This window comes from Nesoenas mayeri, assembly GCF_963082525.1.
Source record: "Nesoenas mayeri genome assembly, chromosome: 4".
NCBI lineage: Eukaryota > Metazoa > Chordata > Aves > Columbiformes > Columbidae > Nesoenas > Nesoenas mayeri.
In genome coordinates, this window is record NC_137540.1 from 26,055,550 (window position 1) to 26,081,773 (window position 26,224).

Sequence of the window (26,224 nt, forward strand, 5' to 3'; positions counted from 1 at the left end):
ACTATGAACAGCCTGACATTCCATAGAAGATACACACTTAGGAGCAAAAAGAACTATGAATAAATTAAGACCTATTATTTTCCTTCCCCTTATCCCTTTGTGGTTTATAGACATCTGAGGAAAAAATCATCCATGCCTGCCAAAGAAACCAAAACATTCTTTTAACTCCAACAAAGCTCTTCTGACATGAGGACTACAATTTCACCTGGTAGGTCTTTGCAGTGTTTATTCTGTTTCAGTCTGGAAGTTATCAACTCAATCATTAAACGTCCAGAATACAGCAGCTGATTTTAACATGTTAGCTTGTCCCTGATCCAAGGGAAAGACTTGCTTGTACTTCATTCACTTGGCTCACTTTTAGCACCATTTCAAAGTAGTTTTCTCTAAGTTTCTGAAATTCCTCTCTAGACTGGCACCTCAATTCTGCACCCTGTAGTGCAGTCCTCCATTGAGCAAAGGGATAAGAAAGCCTCCTTTTAAGGGCAAGTGCAAGACTTGCAAGACAGATGGTAGACAGGAGCAACTCCTGCTGTTCACTCAAGAACCCAGCCAGTGTGCATCACCCATCCCAGTCACTCACCTACATTAGTGGGACCTTTTGTTTTTCATTCGATCGACAAGGCTCAAGAATTGCCATGCTGCCCAGATACTTACTTATCAAACAGTGTATACTATGAGAGTATCGGGAATTGTCCGGAACGGTAAAGCTTCCATCACAAATAGCAACTTGACTTTCTCCAAAGGGAAGCGAAAAGAAACAAAGCTTATACAGCAAGCAGCCGAGTGCCTGTAAAACAAATGCAGGCACTGTAGAGGGATGAGGGCAAGCCATTTACAACATAAAGCAGCACCAACAAGAAACAAATGGCATTCTAGCTACAGCTGCCTTATGAAAACTCTCTGTTGATGTGACAAGCTGACATGGAAAGCAGCTCTAAAAAGGCTTTCTTTCCCACTGGTTTGTGTGTTACGTAACCAACTACCAAAATTGGAACGTACTCCAAGAGCTGCATTCACATTGCCGTATCACCCAGAAATAACAGTAGTGTTTCCACTGCATTTAGTCTTTACTGCAATGGCTCTTAAGCACAACACCTAATAAACGCACCCTTTTCTTATCCTGCTGCCAACAGTTTTCCATGAGAAATCACTGCTGACTATCAAGCAGCAACCTGAGCAGACAAAAGGAATAGAATTCTAAGTTATCTCCCCCTTCACTCAAAATGCTCATCACACATAGTATTAATGTTCTTTACAGAAGACATAACTACCAAAGATGCTTCTACTATCCTCAGCATAGTATATGTCACTTCCGAAGAATCAGTTTTTCAGTTAGTCAAAGCTGCTTTTAACTCTGTCCCGCTTCAGACCCCACCTCTTGAGTCCCTGATCTTTTGCTTACCCAGATATCTGCCTTGGTAGTAATTGGTTTTCCTTCATAAAGATTGATCATTTCAGGAGCTCTGTATGATAGGGTTGTATACCTAGCAGTACACAATTAAAAGAAGACACAAATGAAAAACATGCCTCCAAGCTGGAAGTGTGTTTTCCTGTATCTATGATGCACACACTGTTTGCACTGAAGGTTCAGATACAGGCACAGAACTGTCTTATGCAAGTCAAGCCATTTATTGCATTTGCAGTATCAGAGAGAATATTTGGAGTAGCAACACAATATTTCTTCTTGTGTATGATAACTTTAAGGTAGCTAAAACATGTTTCTCATGTTATTTCCCCAGCACATGTACTTTTGCAAGAATCATTTTGCATAAATAACTGCAATAACCACCATAAGTGGAAGAAATATATGTCACCATACAGTTCCACTGTTTTACTCAATTTACACTAACATTTGTTAAAATTCAGCCATTAAGTTACAATTCATATTAGTAAGACATGTGCACACCACACAACACCACACTGAATTTCATGGTGCCACAAGCATTGCTCGTGATAGGCCACTTAAAAGTGAACTTACTTTTTAATTTCTTCTTCAACCACATGAACACCATCTTTTTGAGGATTAAGATATTTGTTCGTGGCACTACCGAAGTCACAGAGAACATAGTTGCCGCCATCATTTAACAATATATTCTCCACCTTGAAAGGAAATCAATACACAGAAACATTAGAGGAAAAAAATTGTATTAACTTCCCAGGTAACTAATTACACATTCTTTCCATCACACACAAACAGGAAAGTTTGCAGAAAATAAAATTAAAAAAACCAAAACACAACACCGATACACTTGGCAGTAGCAATAAGTGAGGTCTTATGGTTTAGTCTCTCTGTTTACAGCTCCACCAACAGCAAGTGCTTCCCTCAGTAGAAGACAGTGTCTTAGTGATATACCTCTTATATTCTTCATCCTTGTTAACCTAGATCATCAATTTTAACCTAGACAATCCTGTTTTTTGAAGTCCATACCTTTAGGTCCCGGTGAACTATAGGTGTTTTGCACTGATGCAACCGAGCAACAGCTTCACAGGTATCACAAAATATTCTCATTACTTCTGATTCAGTAAAGCCTGTCTGCAGACGCTGATTCATCTGATTCACAACTTGCCCAGCTAAAGAAACAACACGGTAACTTTTAATAATTCCTTTCATGGACAGGAATATAGACTTATTTATGGGCAAAAAGCCCACAATTAAGATTCATGAAAGTTTTCCACAGTCACGGTATTTAAATAAAACAAACCTGTTTTCCAAAATCATACTCTTATCATCCTAGGTAGAAAAATTTATGTCTCGAATGAAAAAAGAATTCATTATGACTGAAACCCACTTGTGACAAAATGCCGCAAACACAAGGAAGCATCCATCACACAAAGATGTTACCTTAAAAGTGCTTCTTGTGTTCAGATGCTTAGCCAAAGCCCCATCAGCCAAGAGAAAACAACTGATTTCATATTCTAGACACTCTGTCTTTCTGGGAGACAAATAAAGAGAAAAAAAAAAACACAAAAGAGCACCCTGAATCCACCTTTCAAGAAAGGCCTCACAGAACCTCTTCAGAGGTTTTTTTTCCTAAGATCAGGAAACATTTCCCTGTTTCTTTAAGTAATTTTACCAGATCACACTAGGCTATTCCTACCACAATGCTCACTTAACACTAACATGGAGCAAGACTTAGTATCTGTAGGGCCTTAGCATTCCATCTAAGCAAGGATGCTTGGAAAAAGTCCTGATGCTGTCAAGTCATCTGACAGCTGACATTCATATGGCTGTTTACCATTCTAACTAAGGAAAGAGTGCTATCAGTAGGGAGTCAGGGAGTGCGCTCTCACAAGGGTACAGAAACTCACCCATACAAGCAGCATAGAGGATCAAAAATTTGGCCATTAGCTTTCAAGTTCTCTTCTTATTTCCTTTCCCAATCAGGTCAGTACCTAGCTATCCTAATTTTAGACCAACTTCAGAAGTTAAACTCTATGGCAAGTTTATTCCAACACATATGTGAGATGGGGGAAAAATAATCTACAACTACATAATTTTATATATTGTTTGAAACAAAGCTAAATTTTAAAGCAGGACCACAGAACTACTACATTTTTGTCCAGTGTTACCAACACTAACTATGCTATGCTCATTTATAATAAGTCACCTGTCAGAAAAGAGTAAACAATCTTGAATATTGTGATCTGAAACAAAAATAGCAGAGGGAGAACAGCAACAAAAAGCTTGCCAATCTTTCCTATCCCATTATGTTCTAGGTACATGTTGATCAGCACAAACAGCAGAACAGAAGGATTTCACTTTATCCTCATACAAGTAATTTTCTTGTTTCTAATCTTACTTAATTACAAAGCCAGGTGAAACTGACTTTCCCATTTTCTCAGTGTTCAACAGCTCACTGCTTAAGTAATAACGCAAACAAAAAAGCAGAAAGAACTGGATTCTAGCTGTGAGATATATGTTATCCTGTTAAAGTAAGGGAACTATAAGAAAGAATCTCAGGGGATTAATACAAACATTTTCCCTGCATTTCCCTGCTGTTTCTTACCTCGACAGTACTCCATGAGAATGAGCACCTCCCAAACATTATCACTGATAGAGTTAACAGTGCAATCCAAATAGCTCACAATATTCTTGTGCCCAGATAACTCTTTCTGAAAGAGAAAGTGCACAGTAAACCTCAGCACAGAAAAATTTAAACAAATAAAAGATAGTAACAGTTTTCAGACAAGCACTTCAAATTCAGTTAGCCACTGCCCCACAGCCTCTAGTCTTGAGAAAGTACCACAAACACAGAACATCAGCTTATCACTGCCAGCAATGTCAGAGTGACTGCTACATATGGAACACAACACTATGACTACTGAAAAAAGAACATCTATGTGCTACCTGTTGGACAGTGCAAACACATTCGAACTGTTGCTGCTAAAACAATCTTACAAATTAGTAATATCAAAAGCCTTGATATGTAGGAGATACATATTACTCCAGCTACTCAGGACCATCCAAAGCTAAACTGAAAAAGAATCTCAGTTATTAAAAAAGGTAGTCAGCAAAAAGCCACAATTCTTGCTGCCTGAACTATTACAAAGGTATTAAACGCAAGCAATCAAAGGTGTCCCCAAGCAAAAAAACAACTTAAGAGCCAATTTACATGTGGAGTTAAGCAATGCTTATTTCTCATTTGACTATAGAAGTGTTGTCATCTGTACTACAGAGGTTCTGCCTATAATGTAACTTGCTGGTAACATCAAATAGGTGCTGTTATAATTAGAACACAAGCAAGCTAGAAGTTTCTGGAGATGGAGACAACCTTCAGAGTACCTGCTGGAAGGCAGTATGATAGCTTTTCTCTTGCCCAGTCAGCAACTAGTTTATTTTTTTTCTTTAATCCTTTTTCTATCTGTCAAGTAATCATAAGCCCAAGTGCACCTGAGTAAACCTTCTAGTTTCTCCTTATTTGCTGATCATCTGCTTAAAACCAATAGAAACTCTGATGATATAAAGGAGTTGTGTTATACTCCTATCAGTTATTTCCACATTGGATGGCAACTTCAAGAAAATGCTTGCATCTACTCAAAACAACAATACCTGTGGAAGCAACCAGTAGTGTCATTCAGCTAACAGAGCTGCAACACACGGAGGGCTTGAGTTTTCAAGTTACCACTGCAGAACTACCAGAAGTTATTTTCAATTGGGAACCAGATTTACTGACTAAATTGACTGTGGTATGAAATACCTTTTTTTACCATTGCTTTAGAAATTATAATAATGCACCAACCCTCAACTGAGCACTACTTTCTGAAACTAATAGTGTAACACCAGGACTACAAGGTCAAAAAGAAAAGTCATCTATAAGCCATTGTCATTGAAGAGGCATTGGGTGTATGTATATTACAAATTAATACATTCTCTAGCTACACAAAACAAGTTTCTTACCATAATTGTAATTTCTCTCTTGCATACGTTGAGATCCATCACATTATTAACATACATTCGTTTCAGCGCACAACGTATCCCACCATGGGTACGTACAAGAAATACAGTTGAGAAGCCACCTGGAAGAAACAATTACAACTGAATGAAGCTACTTAAGTTTTTTTGTTCCTCTAGCCAACACCACTACACACTACAAAATGTATGAGAAAGTATAGATCAGTCATTGCACGAGAAGTAAAAGAGAGATTTGCCATCTCAGTCCATTTCACCTATGTGAAGTGTTCTTGACAAAAATGTAAGGATCTTACAATTTTGTTACAACATTAAACAAAAATACTTGAAAAGCATTTTCATATTCAAATAAATTTATAAAGCCCAGTGCAAACTAAATATGCAAGTTATCAACCCAGAAGTGCTTTCAGAGTCATTCAGAAACATGAACGAAGAGAAGGTATTCTCCAGATCTTCACAAGTTCTGAATCCCCAATACTTGATAGAGGTTAATATTAATTCCCTAAATTTATATCTTAAAACATAACAAGTAAAATACTTAGAAAAAATAAAGTTGTAAGCGATGCTAAAGAAGTCACACAACTTGCCAGCATTCTCTAAAGACTGGTAGAACCTCAACACAGATGGTACAAGCAATCAACTCTAAAGTAGTGTTTTTATTTAAACCCATACTAAATATGCAGTTAAGAATTAAACTTTTTCCCCCAACTAGTCCAATCAAGAGCATTCTTAGTTTAACAGTAGCATGAACTGAAAGCCATATATAAATACTCAAGCCCACCACCCCATTTCCCAGCAGCTGATTTTGTTTTTCTCTTCTCTAGTAGAGAAGAATCATGCAGACAGGAATTACAAACAGAAGCAAAGTGAAACAGCCTACACAGAAAGTACTTCCAAACACTCATGCAAACCCAAGGGAAAAACAACCGCCTCCCATTTTATCTGTCTTCTCTTAGCCTTAACTATTGCTCAAGGCCTCAAAGCACACTATATTAGCATCACCTCAAGGGTCACATGCACAGGTTTCCCACAGTTTTTAGAGATCTGCCTCATAGAAGAGCTCATCTCAATCTGTGCTTTCCTTAATTGACTACTGTCTGATGGTAAGCCAACTATTATTACCATGGGAACTTTCAACTTGTACAAAAACTAAGGTATATAATCAGGACAGAAAGATGTAAATTACAATGATTAACCACTGATAATTATGTAGCCAACTGAAACACATGCTTCATGTTTCCCGATAGAATCTGCAATGTGCATTTATGAAGTATAATGCACCTCATCTGATACAAGTCTCATGTGCTTGAATCAATTTACAACTGAAGAAGCTAAGTTGTATTCAGAAATTCTTTAATTTTAAATATCAATTATTTTTTAACTCAATTGCTTATTTAGCTTAATGAGATGCTACGCTGCCAAAACAGAGTTACTGCCAATTTTAAGACAACAAATTTAAGACAAATTCTGCAAAATTATTATACTTAAACTAGTTTACAAAGGGCTGTTCCCAAAACACTGACAGGACATCTGCTCTTAAAATACTCAGGTTCTACTGCTAAATTCCAGCTTGGGCTGGAATGATCATATAGGGCTCCCCTAAAATCAGCGTAAGGAATTGCTTTAGGAGTCATGTACAGACCTACATTAGTGTAAGATTTCTGCACTACTCTCTCCGTAAAAAGTACTTGACCAAAAAAAAGAAAACAATATGTGGCTAAAGCACAAAAGTCTCACGATGACAAGACAAAAATAACTTCTTGTCTTTTTAACCAGTTTTACAGTCTTAAAATTCTCAGACTAGCAGGAGATCAAGAATGAAAGGCTGGATTTCAGGTTTGCCCAGCAATTGCTTTGATGTAACCAGAGCAGATGTGACTGGGTAAAGACAATCAGTGTAAAGTACTGAAGTAATCTCAGTACCCAGAAAACTGCTCTTCCTGCCATTAGGTGCCAAGATTGAGGAATACTTGAACCCTGAAAGAGCCGTAAAAGCAGACCTAGTGTCCATTTTGCCAAGTAGATATGTGACCCTAAATGGTTTTTCATTCGCAAATACAACTGCTATAAAAGTCCTTTCATCAAAGAGCCAAGTAGCATAACTGAACAAAACCTGAGCAAGTATATTACTATTTACAGGAAAATTAATAGTAGTCAATGTTCAGGGAACCCTGATTCAGCAAAACCCTGCACCATTATACCTCCAATCTTTCCAGTAATATCTGATGTTCAGCTTCACACTGAAAGTACCAAAGCAAGCAAGCAGTGCTGGAAATGTTGGGGAGGGCAGGGGAGAGGGATGTGGTGACACAAAGAGGAGGTACATACATCTCCTTGTCTTATATGGAAAACCAACAAGAAATAATGACTAGTTGCTTTGCCCATAGACTCTGTATCTGTAGATTTAACAGAATTACACTCCTACGTGTTGGTCAGCATAGGAGCTGGCACTTCAACAGCATTTTCGGAAGCTGATAAAAGTGTTTTATTACCTCATGCCAGTGAAGACAGAAAAAGTACTCAGTTCTCCGTAACATAATGCATCCAAAAAAGGGTTAAAACAAAACTGTCATATGCCATGGCACATAAAAAGATGACAAGGAAGTTTCAGATCACATCCTTCTCTACATACTTTCATTCTTTCCCACCCATTGAGACAATTCTGGTTGCCTTAAATTCCCAATACAGTCAAGTCACAACCCCCCAACAGCATCCTACAAGTATCTTCCCACAGACAAGAAACACCACAACGTGCTGCAAATGGTCTCAAGACAGGTATGCAGGTATGAACTGACTAGCATATATCCCTCACCAGCTAGACAACCAGCAACAGCTTTGCTAACTTTGAGGCCTTTTGACAAAAAAGAAAACACTGACAGGCTTGAGGCATCAACCACCTTTCTAGGAAGCCTGTTCTAGTGTATATGATGCTAATCATATGTAGAAACATTTAAATTCTTAATGTACTTATACATTCGCCCTCATGTATGTACACAGGTGTATTTTTCGGTAAAGCATATTCCACAAGTCTCAGTCATGAATGCAGGGCTCCAAGACACAGCTCCATCCAGAAGAGCAGTTGACAGATGTTGCCTGCAAGCTAAAGAGCTAAGCATTCCCAAAGCCAAGAGCAAAAACAGCTCCCTACCTTTAAAAGAATGCATTTCTTCTACGCACACGTATTTTAGAGTTCCATATTTCTCCACTTTAAGTGTGCAGACAATACATACCAAGGGACACAACACTGCTCTTTTTCCCACTGCCCGCACAAATTCCCACTGTGTAACAATCCAAATATCCTGGCTAGTTTAGACAAGGAGTACCGCTTTCTTCAAATCAGCCTCTGCTCTTAAGTCAGCACTGTGAAATCAGCAACTGTGAATCACATACTCCATGGGACAACCTCATGAGCAATTACTCTCACATTTTAGTTCTAGCATCAACTGCTGTCCAACTTGGCAAAAAAATATGATAAAAGCACCTGAGAGTACCTGCAACATCCAAGACACTTCAAGTTACTAAGGTGCTCTGGGAAAGATGAAATAAGGTCTGCTACAGATTTTCATGAAAAGTTGTCTTATTTAGTAACATCTATGCAACAGATATGCCAAGGTGTCACACTAGGGAAAAAAAAATAACCTGGTGTTTTTACTGGGAAGAAAGAAGCAGTTACAATGCAAAGCTGAGCATCCAAATGCACAAATTATTTCTTAGCAATTTAAATATAATTAAATCACCTGATACCATGTGCAGGCATACCCAAAACTCATGGATGCCAGGGATGCAAACAGATGCTAGTATTTTTACCATGAAGCAGTAGTAAAGCTTTGTCCCCAAAGTTCACATACTTAGAGACTCCAACATATCAAATGTACTTTCTAAGTTCATGGCAAAGACATGTATGTTTCTGTGAGAACAAGAAACTAAGATACTATTAACTGGCCTTTTAATAAGTTAGTCTCCACAGAGTCCAGAAGATGTCATTTTTCTTGCTGCAGTTTGACTCCTTTCTGAGAATGTTGCAGAGAGAAGCTTGGATCAAGTCTTCCCATGCACAAAAAGTATTTCTACAGACTTCTATTCTGTCAAGCCACTATTAAGGGCATTTAAAAAACTTATTTCATTGGATGATACAGCCTTCAGAACGTTCTATTTCTACACAGAGCATATCTGTTCTAGTCAGCTAGCATCCTACAGCACTACCCTGCATTGTCAACTAAATCTACTACTTACAAACTGAAGCACTAACACTATTGTTTAAGCACATTTTATCCAACAGGCGGCTAATCAAGATACTCAAGCTTTGATCCAGCCAACAGCAAAAGGAACAACGCTCATTGTTCTGCATTAAAGACAATCATATTACTCACCCTACATGCTTTTCAGAGTATCCTGGTGATTTGCTATCCATAGTTGAGTACTAGAATAACAGAACTGTTTCTGTTCCATCTTCTATCTGCCTTGCAATTCCTGTAAAATTCTGTCAGGGAAAATGAAACTACATTTTCTGATTATATCATTTAATGCATGCTCTAAAAAAAACAACAAGCATCTGATATGCCCTATAAGTAATACATCTTATGCACCCAAGACAAAACATTGTAATTCTCAAAGTAAAACTGATCCCTTCTCTACTCCATACTCCTGTTAGAAGAAATGACAAACCTCTCTACATTTCAATTTTGAATCAAGCTTCCTGAGAATTAGCCACAAACACTGTACTACTTTCATAATATTACATTACACCTCCTCTTGCTATTCACTGAAAAAAAAACACACCCCCACGCATCTACAGCTGTATTTAACAGCTTCCTCCATTTAAGTTAACAAATACTTCCCTTCTCCTTAATAAGGAGAGAGCACAGAACATGACTAGACAGCCACCTAGAGTTCAGCTAATTAACTGTGAAAATTAAAACATTAACCTCTTCACCTTCAGATTTTTGTGAGAGAAGCACTCCTCCTGTTTGAAATAACAGAATTTTGGTCAGCAAGTAGGCCTAACCAAAGTTAACCCTACTGTGAGAGGCTATCAGTGAGCATATAGCACCAAGCCGCAAAAAACAGTCCAGCTGAAGACTGGGCTGATAAGCAGGCAAAACCACATCAAGACAGCAGAAAAATTGACTACAAATCAACTATTTGACACTTTAAACAGCTGCAGCCATCAGAGTGCCTTGAATTCTCCCTCCATAGCAGCTGGCTGCACAGTTGTGATCTCCCCTTGAACAGGGACACCTGTCAAGGATGCCCTTACATGACACCAGACATCCATGGGTTGGCAGGTGACAGTTGCTGCACACATGTAGCATTTAAAATATGCATAGTAAGCTTATGCAATAATCTTTGTATCCCACACTATAAGAGGAGTAAATAGTGGAGTACTGACCACCAATCCACCTGTAGTTATTAAATCTCTTACATACCTAAATGCACTGATTAGAACTCAAACTACTCAATCAGACCCACCTGAGTGATCTCTAACTCTTACCTGGACAATTCTGAAATCACATAGTACAGAAACTACTTGTAAGTATTGAATGGGTCCATTATCTATACTAATAGAAAGTAGAAAATGATGGTAAAATCCAGCAACAAGTCACAATCATTTGGCTTCATCACAAAGTCAGCTCCTACAGCTCTAGGGCTACAGCATCATGCAGACACTTGCTACTTGACTTACCAAAGTAGAGAGTTAAATTTAACACAGACGGAGGGGTACTGCAGTTTTTTCTAACAACAAGAATGAGAGCTTACAGAAACAGTAAAAGCACTTATAATTGAAGAGACTTATCCAGTCTTCTCCCAGCATTGGTGGGGACCAGTGGGGTGGCTTGACCTTGGCTGGAGGCCAGGTGCCCACCAAGTCACTCTATCATTCCTCCTCCTCAACTGGCCAAGGAAGAAAAATATAGCAAAAGGCTCATGGGTCTAGATAAGGACAGGGAGATCACTCAGCAATTATTACCACAGGCAAAACAGACTCAATCCAAGGAAATTAATTTAATTTATTACCAATCAAATCCAAGTAGGATAATGAGAAATACGGACAAATCTAAAAACATGTTATCTCCACCCCTCCCTTCTTCCTGGGCTAAACTCCACTCCCAAATTCTCTATCTCCTCCCCTAAACACTACAGGAGGATGGGGAATGGGGTTGTGGTCAGTTAATCACATGTCTCTGCTGCTCCTTCCTCCTCTCCCTCTCCTCCTCTGCTCCAGTGTGGGGGTCCCATGGGGACAGTCCTCCACTAACTTCTCTAATGTGGGTCCTTCCCACAGGCTTCTATTCTTCAGAAACTGCTCCAGCATGGGTCTCTTCCATGAGGCACAGTCCTTCAGGGGCAGACTGCTCCAGCGTGGGTCTCCCACGGAGTCACAAATGCTGCCAGCAAACCTCCTCCAGTGTGGGCTCCTCTCTCCACGTCATCCCAGGTCCCACCAGGAGCCTGCTCCAGCATGGGGTCTCCACAGGGTCACAGCCTCCTTCAGGCACCCACTTGCTTCAGCATGGGGTCCTTCATGGGCTGCAGCGGAACCCCTGCTCTGGCATCTGGACACCACCTCCCACTTCTTCTTCAGTGACCTTGGCATCTGCAGAACTGTTCCTCTCACATCTCACTCTTCTCGTTTACTGCTGCTGTTGCACAGCAGCTCTTACTCCTTTTTAAACACATTATCACCGAGGCACTACCACTGTCGCTGATGGGTTCAGCTTAGGCCAGCAGCAGGCCTCTCTTGGAGGTGTCTGGCACTGGCTTTGTCAAACATGGGGAAAGCTTCTGGCATCTTCTCACAGAAGCCACCCCTGTAATTCCCCCACTTCCAAAATCTTGCCACACAAATAAGGAATACAACCAGAAAACACTTTAGGACAAAGCAGGCTTATTCGAGTTATCTTATGCAGTTCATTGTACAAATACAGCACAATTATTTTTTTACAGGCACATCAGGAACTAAAGCAAAAAAAAACATTCAGTTCGGCATCTTCTACTTCAGTGTTCAAGGAACCAGCCTCCAGCCTGGGAACAACGTTATGTTCCTACAATGTTTCCTGATTCTGAATGATCTTAAAGCGATTTTTACTTTTCAGATGCACAGTAGCACAACCAGTCCATTTATTCACTCTTTCTTCCTTTGCAAATGTACTTCTCGCATATCCCAGTATGCTTAAACAAACATATCTTCTATTTATAGAGCAGGTCAGCATTTCTCAAGTGACTTCCCTTCATACAAGCCTACCAAGTTCTGTCAAGTATTGCTGTTGAGTTTCCCATCCACCAAGCATTGGAGCAATTGTAATTGCATTTCTTACTAACTCTGCATTTTTAGATTCTCCATAGCTGGCATAAACTAGCTCTTGAGTTAAACAAAATAAAACAAACCACAAAAACAAACACACAAAAAAGAGAGAAGTTCAAGAAACACAATCCACATTTCTGAATGCAAGAAACACTTGTCAAGTGACAACTGTTTGCAGAAGCAAAGTTTTTCTCCAAGGGACAGAGGTTCACGTCACTGATGCTTCCCTTTCCAAACAGTATGCTTCAAGAAAAAACAGAAACCCACACAACAGAACACTACCAACCAACCTGAACACTTTTATTTTTTTTTTTTAATCAAAGGTAAGACTGTTGACTAAACATGTATATAAGGGATTAGGCTGTGTAATCTAGGCCAGAACACTCAATTCAAGTTCCTTTCACTGTGCGATTGAACCTCGAGTCTCTCAAACTTTAGTACACAAGATACATTCCATTACTCAAGATGTAACCAAGGTGATGCCTTTAAGTGGGATGTGCTCTCTGCCCAACTTTTCACAAGAAAGCTTCTCAAGCTGTCCAGTTGATAAGACACCTATAAGTAGCATCTGCTAGCATGGTTAAAAAACAAAACCAAACAAAAAAACCCAAAACAAACACACACACAAAAAAAAAAAACCAAAAACACACACCACACCAACACAATATTTTGAACAGCAGTTGTACCTTCCACATGTGGCAAGGTTTTTTCCCCATCCCTCCAGACTTTCAGTTGGTTCACTGAATTCAGCTCCATCTCTACTTTACTCTAAACTGAAAACAGAGGGAGTCTGAAAAATCAGGATTATGACATCTGCAAATATAGATTAGACAGGAAAATTAAGTTGCTCATTCTACAACACTGAGGCTAGGATCAATAGAACCCATGAATTCCATTCATTTTATAAATTTTATAGATTTCAAATGTCAATTGCTAACCATTTTTAACACACACAATAGTTTGGTTTTAAAAAAAATAGTTACAGAATAGTTTAATCAGTGGGTACCAACACATTATGTACTTCATGTGCCACCACTGCAACTTTCTTAGAACTGAACTGCATTTTCATACTGAGTGGTTACCACCCAATTAAAAACAAACAAACCTTTTAACTCTTATTTGCCCTGTAGCTCATCTTTCATTTTCCTTGAAGTCACAATTTTAATTGTGATTTAAATATGTGAGCTAAGAATCCACAGCAGAGAAAGTCAGAGAATGCATATGTAACCTCACACATTAATAACTCACTGAATACTGCAAAGCTACGACGGCAGAGAAACAAGGCAAAGCATAAAGTACCCAGCTTCAGCAAAATAGTTAGCTCTACAGCACCTTAGAAAAGCACCACCTTTCACTGCAACAGAAACAAAAGTCACCAAGCCAAACAGAGATGGACCAAGCAATTCATAATGCAATTCATTTCGGACTACGGCTGCTGTCATAGGAAATTTCTCCAGATCACTGTTTTTCTAAGGCATAATACACATACTAAATTAGCAAGATGAAATCTCTTCACTGCTACAAAGAATCTACACAGTCTCCCCCACATCTCCACATCCAAATGTCATCACCATTGAACTCACTGACCACTTTCCATAAATAAGCATGATCAAAACTGGATTAACTGGTTGGAATTAATTAAGAATACCTGATACGAATAGTTGAGGCTATCAGTAGAAGGATTTTCATTATCTCACCTCGTGAGCTCGTCTGTCTGTAAATACTGGTGTACATTTGAACTCTAAACATACCAAAGGAGCAGATACAGACATATCTGGAATACGAACAACAAGGAGCCAATACACTTTAAAAGCAAAATAGCCGAGATTCAATCTGCTTACACGAATAAATAGAATTTAAAAATATTTGAGGTAATAATACTTTCTTGGTACCTGCATGGGGGCAAGCAGTCCTTAAAAGTTCTATTTGGTACATGTTGAATTCATTTGAATACTTCAGTTGGCATACAAAATATCTCTTTATTAAGACTGTGATCCAATCATTCTACATCACATTTATGCTCAGGATCAATTTGCTAAAAATACTGTAAATTTAAACCAACATTGGAAAAATGTCAAGAAGTCTACAAGAGTAAACCAAATTAGATGAAGAACACTTTTCTTTTGATAAGTTCCTACATGGTTACACTGCTTTTAGAACTACCATAAAAATATAAACCTTATTTTCTTTCTTCAGAGCACCTAAGTCATCTCTGGGTATCTCATTCTGAGAACAAACATCCCCCTGCTGCTTTCATAAGTTCTTATTAAGTAAAAGCCAAGTGATAACACACAAGTGAACTGAACTCAAGGTGAAGGTGTCTACTCCACAGGCACAGACCATGCTACTGAGGTCTACGGAGAGAAAACAGGCTCCAAAGGATACAGATACTTAATTTTTTTTGTTTGTTTGCTTCATTTTGTTTTTGTTCTTCCCCAAAACTATGTTTTCCTGCACATCATGCACAAAACAGAACTGATCCCCTGTCATAACAAATTTCATTAGTGTTTCCTATTTTTGCCTGTTGGAACACACGCTATATTCAAGTCAAGTCCTTCTACATTTGTGTCAGTAAATAAGGGCCTTATGTTCTTAAATCATCTATTTGGTTTATATCCGAGTCATTGAGTTCAAAAACAAAGCACAAAGAGAAATCGCATCCTGTGGTTACACAACTGCAATCCAGAAGAGCACCTGCCTCAGTCAGAGTTCTTAAATAGCACAAACTAAGCCCATGCACATTTAGCAGTTACATGATTAGCTCAAAGTTTTGTTCTTCCACAGCTTGTCTCTCCAAAGAAACACTGCTTTTATTCAGTTTCAGGCATATCATTTAGTAATTATCAAAAACCTAAAGCAACATAACAACAAAAATTGTTTAGCAACCATTTTTCCAAACAAAAGCATATGCAGTTTTTCAACCTACAGGAATGGCAAAAGAACATAAGAAATGTCATACTGACCACTGACTCAAAATTATGAGAGAAGTAGCAAAACACTGCAAGAATAACTTTTTAGAACTGCTGCTGAAAGATAAGATGCAGAGACAGAAATCACAGTCCAAACAAGAATTAAACCAAGAACTGGACCATTTCTGTATCTATCTTAGTGACTTGTGCATTAAAGTTTCAAGGCACTACAGGAACAAAGTTATCCATTAAAATAATGGGCAAGTTTAGAAGGAAGCCCAACATACACACTATGCGGAACAAAATCTCCTCAAGGCTTGGAAGATCAGAATTCCTTTCATGGTTTTGTATATGGCAATCAAGGCACAGCGTTTACAGAAGCAATGAGAAATGTCCTAGAGCCAGGACATTCCCAACTCTACCCATAGCTCTTGTAGGGACCTGTTGGATGATCTGGGGCAAATCTCTCATGTTCCTTTGTTTCTTCATCTGCAGGATAAGGACACTCCCTAAGGGGATGCCACATTCTAGAGATCAATATTAGCTTGGACACCTCTCAAAGAACAAGACAAAAAACGCTAAGAGGTGTGCACTCTCACATGAGTCTACATAGTCATTTCTTCAATATTTTTACCATTTGCATCAGAAGCAGCAAGGCAAAAAGGATGAGAATCAAGGCTGAGAAAATGCCATCATATCTTTACAGGGAAAGCACTGCGAATTAACTAGTTTTCAGTTCCACAACACAGACAGTGTTTTATAACGTGTTGATATTGCTCAAGAACAAAGCAGCAGTAAAATGTCTTTTCCTACTCAAACCAAAATAAATATTCCCCACTTAATTAAAACAGACCTCTACGATCAAGTTGGCTTTTTATTTCCAGTTGTTAACCTGTATGTTTCAGTGCATTCTCCTCCACACTGCTTCTGTTGAGAGACCCAGTTTCACAACTGACCTCATCCTTATCCAAGACATCCCACTGCTACTAGTAAAAAGTAACTAACCTAGACAAGTAAGACTAACCAAGACACACATGAATCAGAGGAGAGGAAGGGAAAGGTTCCTACCTTCTTAACTGTCAGACAAACACTCCAAACACCAGGAGACTGACATCCATTCTCAAGACAACCAGGAAAGCAGAAGAGGAATTCACTTGCATTCCTTGTCAGCAGGTAGACATCATGAAGAGAAATAACAGAACCTAGCCCTTCAAGAGAACAGGGGTTTCATGTTCACAGCCTATCTTCTTAAGCTATAGAAAAAAATACAGAACAAGCCATCTCAGACTAGAGATCACATCACCTGTGTCAGAGCCCTGGTGCTTAGCATCCCTGTCATCTGGAAACTAGTCTCAGACTTTCAGCTTAACGTATCAGGCAAATACTCCAAGCATTTCTGGAAGCAGCTGTTCATCCAGTATATTAACAGCTCTTATGCTAAACCTATAGAAACACAGGAGGAAAAACTTTCCTTAGAAAAGAGATGGCTGCAAACCTAACAATTCCTTAGAAAAAGGACAGCACCTCAAGTTTGCCAACTTACAATTAGGAGACTGACCATGTCTGTGTTCCCAGTTAGTCCCAAAAGCAGAATAAAATTTGCTCACTGGAACCATCTGCTATCTGACACCCTTACACTCTGCATTTTAGCAGGCCTGGAGCATTCACAGTGTCAGTTAACACAGCTTCGTTTGCACACAGCAACTCAATCAACTACAGTAACCTACTTATCTAGTCTATTACGGAGGCAAAAAATAGCCACAACAAATAAGATACAGTCCAAGGTTAAGCAAGTAAATATTTTCAAGAAGGAAGACAAAAAGAATGCTGTAAACCAAAACAATGCAAGAGCCAAGAAGCACAACCTAATTGATTACATCAAGCATCTTTCCTCTGAGTTTGAGGTAAAATCCATTTAGCAAGAACTGAGGCAGTCATCAGCATGTGTGCACACATTTACAGCTAAAACAAACATATACAGCAAGAAAAATGTCAAAGTTCATGCACTTAATATTAAAGCATGCTCAATCTTCCCAGATACGAAAGGAAAGTAAGCCTGTAATTAAGCTGCTCCGTAGAGACAGAGTTCCCCCTCTGCTATTAACTTCAGTTCTCTATGCACAGAACTGTGTAAATACTTCCATATGGGTAACACACTAGTTTATGACTGACAGTTCTGATATTGCAGTAACAAAAGCCCAAAGAAATAAACATACACTTCCCAGAATCACTGGTTTCTAATTAACATCCATCTGAAAATGAGTTCTACTTTTATTAACTAATAAAGACTTTGTTTTCTACACTGACATCAAAAATACTAAGGTCTAATAAAAAACTTGAAAAGTCAAACCAACAAAACCCACACATCCAAAATAAGAACCTGTGCAGCTTCTTTTAAAGCCAGGCCAAGTCCTCCCCATACAAAGCTAATCTGTCCTCTGTTATTACATGCTGCCTTACCCTTTGAGGGTGTCCAGGAGTTTCACCATAAAAACACCTGCACGCATACACCCTTTTATGACTACTGTAACAGTAACATACTTTATCAGAACACATCCACAAGACAAAAAAGCCAGTAGATGGCACATACATTTGCTACATCTGTCTTTTGTCAAAATTTGGCAAAGGAAAAATGGTTTGAGTTTGTGCATCATGTTACTATGACAGTGCTACAGATCAAGCTGCTGCTTCTAATAGCACCATCTGACTATTGGCCACTATCCCAAAAACTTACCTCCAAACTACAAGATTACTAAGTACTTGCTCAGTATTTAACTACTTCTGTGCATGCAAAAGTTAGATGGATGATCTTGAAAAAGAACAGAACAATGATGTGCAGTTAACAGAGGTGTAATAGTACATGTTCATGGACATTGCAGTGCAGAAATGAGTGTCCTTAGAGGATGCAAATACGTATAACTTGACAACCCAAGAGCATTAGACCATGCGTGTGTAAGAGCTGAGCTTGGTCTTAGCTGTACAACAGAGACCTTTGTCAGCTTAAAGAGGTTTCCTAATCTGTTTACTTCTTCATCTATGTAGAAGAGGCACATGACAGCTCTGGAGAGTAGGGTGAGAATTACTGTTCTACTGAAGAACCATCAAAGTTCAGGCAGTATGCTAGCTATCCCACTAACAAAACTCCAAGCTTTTATTTGGTGTGCTGTGTTACATGAAAAGACATTTTTAACTGCATCTTCATGTAAGACCAGGATCCCATGTACATACCCCAAACTACTTCCTGCTCTGTTTTCCTGTTCATTACACAGAATATAGCCACATACTGTAACGGGCAAAACAAACCTCTTGTTTCAAGCTGTTAGCTGCCTGCCTTAGGCTTGAAAAGCCCAAAGATCAATCCCAAGTACTACAGCATAGGCTACCTGTCTTTCATCAGCCAGAGATCAAGACTTGCTTTAGCATCTCACTGCCTGCCATTCTGAAGCTACACTTGAACTAAGGCAGCCATGCATATTATTGGGACTGCTAAGAGCTTTAAGTGTATTACACTATATTCTACACCAAAAGGAAAATCAGAATGTTTTACTTGTGCTGCTTTTTTCACCCTTCATCTTTTTAACTTGAACAAACCATTTCTGCTACCCAAATATTAGCAAAGGAAAACTGCTGGAGGCAGAATAACAGGTGTGACCTTTACAGTTATGGGGGAACATAGATTCAGTGATGTTACACACTGGGGGGAAAAAACAAAGCAAAACAAAACAAAACCAAACAAAACCCCCAAACCCCACAAACACAAAACCAAAAAAAAAAAACAACTCAACAAAAAGCCCACCAAAAAAAAACCAAAAAAAACCAAAAAAACCACAAAACAAAACAAAACCAAAAAAAAAAAAAAAACCACAAAAACCTATGACCAATCCCAACTCAAATTCCACAAGTTATCTTTCAAGACAACCTTCCAGCTCATAATCCATTGGAACAACCGAACTAAACTAGATTCCAACTGAAATTAAAACTGCAGTTACTGCAAAGAGTGGCCAGTAACATGCTCCACAAACAATAAAGGAATGAAAAAAACAATCATGAGTGTGTCATGAGATTGCCATGCCACATAGTCATGACAGGAAAAGTGACTCTGCACCACCTATATTCATAACACCGGACACAAAACTAAGCTTCCCACTGTACAATCAGAATCTCACAGTTCAAAAGTCAGTCCAAACCACATTTAAAGGCTTTGAAGTACAAAGTTAACAGATACTATGGCACTTCTCCCTGTTTGCCTCTTCAGCACAAAGCATGACCAACAAGCCATGTCTCCACAAGAAAGCAAGCAGTGTATGCTGTATAGCAGCACACTTAAGATTTTATAGCATCTTCTGGAGTTGCAAATCCCAAAGATACCTTACTCAAAAGACTTAAAAATCAGGGCATGAAAGGTTTATCAAAATGGGTCTTAACAAGTCATTCTAGAAGGACAAGAGCCACCTTACACACATCAGAAAATTCATCTACTTAGACTACAAATTCCACTCCTACTGCTAAGACATGTAAGGTTTAAAAAAAAAAAAATAACCAAAAAAAAACCAGACAACAAAACTTTCTAGACTATCCTCATTTTAGGACTGAGGCTGAAGAACTTACTACACCTCCCTTCTGGAAAATAGGCAATTCGACCTTTACCACAGCTGTAACACTGATCACATATAAAGATTGCCCTTCCTCCCTTAGACAGTTCATTGAAGAAAAACCTCCAGTAAAGGACGCAGCACTAAAGATTAGCATGACAATCTACAAACACACAGCACAAGATCTCACAAAACAGAACTTGGATTCCTCTGCACAGAGGTGCTAGTTTCCCTATGCCTCAACTGGAACAGTATGAAAATAAGATACCAAGTGAATAATCAATGTCATCAAGTACTTGCAGAGACTACATGCTCCATTTAAGTAGGATGGTAGAGCTTGCAAGAAGTTCACGCCTTCACTAGTTTGCCAGTAATGACTCTAAGAGGCTGCAGGGCAAGTTGGATTATAAAAGAAAGCAGAATGAATTTCCAGCCTTATAAAGGGAAGACTCAAGGTTTTCACTTGTCTTCTGTATTGAGAGGTTCCTCTTCACAGAAAACTGTGCCTTAACCAGCATGTTAAATACATGAAGCAAACTTCCTGTGTCATACTAACATTAACTCACTAACTCAAAACCAATTATCACATGAGTGTTTTTTCCCTGCCTCTCCAGTTCGACATAGCAGGTCACTTAGAAAAATAACAGCTTCCGAAGATAAATCATGAGAAGACTCAACACCACACAGCTCCAAACTCACTATTTTATCAGCTAGAACAATTTAAAAAAAAAAATAAATAAACTACACAGTATAACCACTATCATATGACTTATTTCCACATACACTAGGGCAAAGGAAATAGAGAAAGTGACAGTGCAAGAGCAGTAATGTGTCCTGTTCAATCCTTCCTTTCCAAAGTTTCAAGACACAGAAAAGCTGAAGAACAGCCTATTGCCTTTTCTAAACACAGTGACACTACCTACCACTACTTTACATTCAGTGTGGATACTTCTGGGAGCTAGCAGCACAGGGTGTTACCCAGTCTGTTCTGTGTAAGTCTCTAGCATTTTACCTCCATTTCCATCAGCAATGGACCTACTGGTGGGAGGGTGAGAATGGAAAAAATTGTACTGAATTAATGGCAGGAGATTTTTGCTTCCTCCAAATACAACAAGCCCAACATAGTCCTTCCCAAAAAAGAAGGTTTTCAAAGGCAAGATCACCACCTCTTTTGCTATATTAACAGCACACTAGGATAGACAGGAGGATGGACATAGGACTACTGCCTGACAGGGAGTTACCACATTTCTCTGTTGTACTAAAAACATATCTGGGAAGCACCCAGATATGGTAATAATTGTCCTGGAAAGCAGGAGAACAACCAGCCTGAAGAATGCCTTGTAACTGTGGTACTTGAAATACCAAACCAAGACACTCAAGACACTGGATGACAGTTTATTACCTGTACCACAGGAGACAAAAACCACTACACAGTACTTGTTTTGTTGTTGTTGGTTTTGTTGTTTTAGGTTTTTTTAATATAAAATGCAACTGCATATGCTCCATGATTCCATGAATTAATTCTAAAGAGCAAAGAATGAAAGCAATATGATGAGCATCTTTCTATGCTCACAAAGTAGCTTCCAAACCAAGCCAGTCATGGTCAGGAGTGAAGCTTGACAATCTACTGCATATTTCATGTACAGTCTCCTTTTTTTGTTTTGGTGGGGTTTGTTTTTTGAGTTTGTTTTGTTTTTAAACCACTGCAACTGTCTCTGCTTGCTTTATCTGCACTCATTAAAAACATATCCACATACTAAGTTGCAACAAAATGCCCAGCATGCCCACTTCTGTCTGCTACTAGTACAAAGACAACTTCAAACCTGGAAAAGTCTTTATTTACTTAGTTTAAACACACTGAAGACCTGCCAAGCCATCAAGACGAGAAAACAATTTAATATCTTCCAATGGCTACCCTTACAGTATCCAGTAAAATTAGTTACACTGCACTTCTTACACTTCACTATCTCCTTTCTGTTTAAGTCAATGCAAAAAATGAAATCATATTACCTCCATGTCAAGCTACAACTTTCTACCTCCTTCTTCTAGAAACCAAAAACAGCTTAGAAAGTTGCATATTTTTACTTACCTTTTCACTCTTGACAACATTAACTGTTTTGCACTGACATTTGAGATAGATTTAAAAGGATGTTTCATAATTTGTCACATCCAGCTCATGGCAATTTCTGAACCAGGAAGTCTTTTTCAGTATTGGAGTCATCATAACTAACTTTGGAGTCCCTGTGCACCATCTGTAACTTTGAAAAGAAAGAATTCTCCATGTATTTTTCAGATTTTTCAAACTTCAACTGCATTGCATATATTCTTATTCAACAAAAAGATACAAAGAAAAGGCCTCTGCTCTGCCTTGATCAGTCATTATTTCACAGACCTTTGAAATGGATAGGAACTCGCTGTCTACACCAAAACTTAACCCAAATGGATTTGGTTTTCCCCATATCTGGGTAATCAACCTTAACAACAAACACCTCCATCCAACAACACACTGACCCTTGGGCAATTAAGGCTAAGAAGTCACCAGAAGAGAGATGTGTTTAAAACAAAAGAAACAATCTAGTAGCCTACTATGGATAGCACTTGAACCTTTATACCTACTTTGCTACAAAAGGCTGCTGTTCCTCTAGACAGTAGTATACATTTTCTAGCAAAAGAGCTAGATTATAAAGCTACATATTTTTGCCTTCACGACACCGCAATAAAACAATATCAAAGATGACAGAAAGTGTTTTGTGGGCAACATCTGTATCAACATGGAGAATTTACCAAAGATTCATTCTTGCATCCTAAAAACATAATTACTCCTTGAGCCTTTTGGCATCTCTACTACCACCAGCTCTAGTTAGAGAGAACCTTCCCAGGACAATTCAGATGCAAAATTTGGAAGGGGTCTATGCAGGGGTGGGGTGTCTAAACAGTTCAAATCTGGCTGACACAAAATGGTATTGACCCTAATAGCCAGCAAAAAAGCCTATCCATATCGCTGCTAGCAGAACATTATATATCCATTCCGAAACAGGCTTGTTGTTCACTACATTCATTAATTTATTAACAATGCTTTGTGTTACACAACCCAAAACCCTGAAAGTAACTTGTCAATGGTTTTACATCAGTACTTAATAACAGAAACTACCTGACCAACTGAAGACCCTCAGTAAAACGGGGTTTCTGAAAATGAAAGGGGACTTGGGGGTGAAGAGAATTTGTTTCCACCCATCCCCACAAAGAAGAGAGATTCTTAAGCAGAGGATTTATTAAGTATTAATTAAGTATTAATCATAGATTGTAATATGACTCATATAACATTAATAGCATTATTCACTCTTAATCATTACTATTAAGTCCAGGGAAAACTTGACTGTAAAGAAGTAATTCCTAGACAAAAAGCAACTTTTTCACTCATAAGCTATTGTGCCCAATTAGGAGTACCAGAGTCCCACTTGAAAACTTACTCATAGTGACCTTCTCATCAGCCACCACTGGGCACACATGGGTTCCCAACACACACACTTTTAGCCCAGTCCCAAGAGTTGAGAGAGCATCATTCCCCTGGCTACCTCACTTCTGCCCTACTACCTCAACCACACAGTTATGCCACCTGTTATTTTCTTCTCCTCTAAGCCTTTTAGGGTCCATCCTACTGAATAGCTCTAGTGTTGACTGTCAAGACTTCACCCAAGACGTAGCAGATTTTCACTGCTCTGACTCTTATCAGTTATAGTCCTAGACACCTGTATTTAAGAGAACACATGAATGCTGTGGAAAACTTTCTATTTCTGTCTCAAAAGTAAGGAAGCCAATTTGTACAACACCCCACTGTTAAAATTATTATGCTCCCTGCCCCCAAGACCCTAAGGACTATGAGTTTGTTTCTGTGAGCTACATAAAGAAGAAGAAAAAATAGTGATCTATAGTGGCTCTTCAAACTGCACATTATGAGAAAACTTTGAATAATATGCTAAACTGAACCCAGCACCATGCAGTTTTGCTGCTTTCCCCTACATACAAGTTTACTGTTGTGCTCTCAATTTGTTCAGGAGCTTTTTTTAAAGACATCTCTGTCCTGTAAGCAGCCCTGCAGAGAAATGACCTTCTGTCTGACTGCAGGGACTGTGAAGGAGCTCTCAGCAAGAACCACTTATATTTTAGGCAACCAAGTATGCAGTTTACTAAGCCCTGACCTCATTTTCATAAGTCAATGACAAAAAGTACCAATTCCACTATACTACTACAACTTTTTCAAAAGAGTAATGAAAATTTAAGTACTCCCTATATGGCTCCATTTTCTACCTGCATGTTCTTGTTCAAACTGCATCTTAAATCATCATCAATAAACACACTTAAGCAATAAGTTTACCAGTACATTTATGCATAAACTAGTCCAAGCAATGCACAAACATAAAAGTGACAAAGGTAAATTATTTTATCCACAACATCCGAAGTAGCATGTTCTAGTGCTGCAAAAATTCAGCATCTACCAAGTACATGGGACTAGCCCTCTGCTCAGTGACCTAGGAAGACAATTATGCTTTCTACTTTACAACATCATCTGCCACAAACTATAAGATATCAGCACTGCACTGCTTCCCCCACCCACAGAGTGCAACTCAAAGATGGCTGTTGTCAAGATGCCCCATGCCAGTGTCTATAAAAGTTGCAGAGCTGACAAAGTCTAGCCAACTCTGTGACTATCCGAACTCAAACATCTTTATAAAGACCCTAAAGGCCTAAAAACATGAAATGCAAGTTTCTGACAAGAATTACAAGTCAAGCACCCTGCAAGAAGGGGAGAATGAGGATTAGCTGCAGCAGAAGTTGCTAGCACTGCAAGTTCACTCGTGACCCAGCCAGAAATCTACTGCATCCCAGCAATAAAGATCACGAGGTTTATTTGTTGCATATCAGTAGAAGGAAAAAGCCTACTACAAGATTAAAGCACCCTGTTCTGAGGCACGGCTTACCGGCCACACCGTCTGCAACCCCAAATGATCTGACCGACGAAACACCAAGCCCGCGAAGTCATGCTGTTATCTAAGGCATCTAACACGACCCTACCCGCGACAGTATGCTAGGAAACTCTTAAGCCACTAAATGAGCCCATAGCACCGGTCATCAGCCGAAACAAAAAAAATACCAACAAAAAAAAGAACTTCAAGATAACCACCCCTAACCGGCTTATAGAGGCTTATTCAGGGACGGGAAGAGCGAGCGGCGGGCAAGGAAGGCGGCTGCTCGTCCCGCTGCCCTCGCGAGGGCGGCACGGAGCAGGGCAGCGCCCCCCGCCTCTCCCCATGGCCGCGCTCGGCCTCCGCCGCTCCCGCTCTGCCGCTCTCTCCCTGTTCCACGGGCACCCCGCACAGTAGGGCCCGCGTTCCTGCGTTACCTTCAGCCAACAGCTCCTCAGGAGTGACCTGGTAGCGTCCGACGGCGAACACCTTGCCCAAGGCGACGCCGCTCCCCCCGCCGCCGGAGCCGACACACGCCGTCCCGCTGCCGCCACTGCCCTCGGACTTGGGCATCCGAGAAAACTTCTTCATGGCGAGCGGAGCCCCGCCGGGCCCGCGAGACGGGCGCCGGGCACAGGCGGCTGCCCGGCCCCGCGCGACGCAGGGCGGCCGAGGAAGAAGCCGCCGGGCGGGACGAGCGTAAGGCGAGGGCGGCCGTTACCCGCAGACGGCCGCTGCCCAACGGCTGCCGGAGACACGGGGGACGGGATGGGGGCTGCCCTGGTTCACGAGCCGGCCGCGGCCCCCGCCCCGCGTCTCCTCACCCGCTCGCCCGCCACCGCCAGCTCCCTGCGCCCGCAGCGACACCCCCTCCAGGAAGGGAAGGAGGGGGGAGAGAACGAGGAAGAGGGCGGGCACAGCACAGCCCAGCCCAGCACAGCCACAGCGCCGAGACAGGGGAGGTTCCCACAGCTCCGCTGCCGCCGGGACGCTACGCGCACTTCACCCTCGCTCGCGCAGCCGCGAGGGCCGGCGCGCGCCGTAGG

At 40.0% G+C, this 26,224-nt stretch overlaps 1 protein-coding gene across 1 annotated transcript in view; it reads right to left on the bottom strand.

The window, feature by feature from the left end:
• Positions 1-26,024, bottom strand: part of BMP2K (BMP2 inducible kinase) — a gene marked incomplete at its 3' end in the record, with an annotated part of 60,376 nt that extends 34,352 nt beyond the window's left edge. The window contains exons 1-7 of the mRNA XM_080343427.1: positions 25,616-26,024; positions 5,399-5,517; positions 4,008-4,113; positions 2,429-2,571; positions 1,979-2,100; positions 1,403-1,484; positions 655-787 (exon numbers count right to left, since the gene is read on the bottom strand). Coding sequence (XP_080199553.1) covers positions 655-787; positions 1,403-1,484; positions 1,979-2,100; positions 2,429-2,571; positions 4,008-4,113; positions 5,399-5,517; positions 25,616-25,769 — 859 coding nt within the window. The 5' untranslated portion in view covers positions 25,770-26,024. The remainder of the gene's footprint in view (positions 1-654; positions 788-1,402; positions 1,485-1,978; positions 2,101-2,428; positions 2,572-4,007; positions 4,114-5,398; positions 5,518-25,615) is intronic.
• Positions 26,025-26,224: the final 200 nt, after the last annotated feature.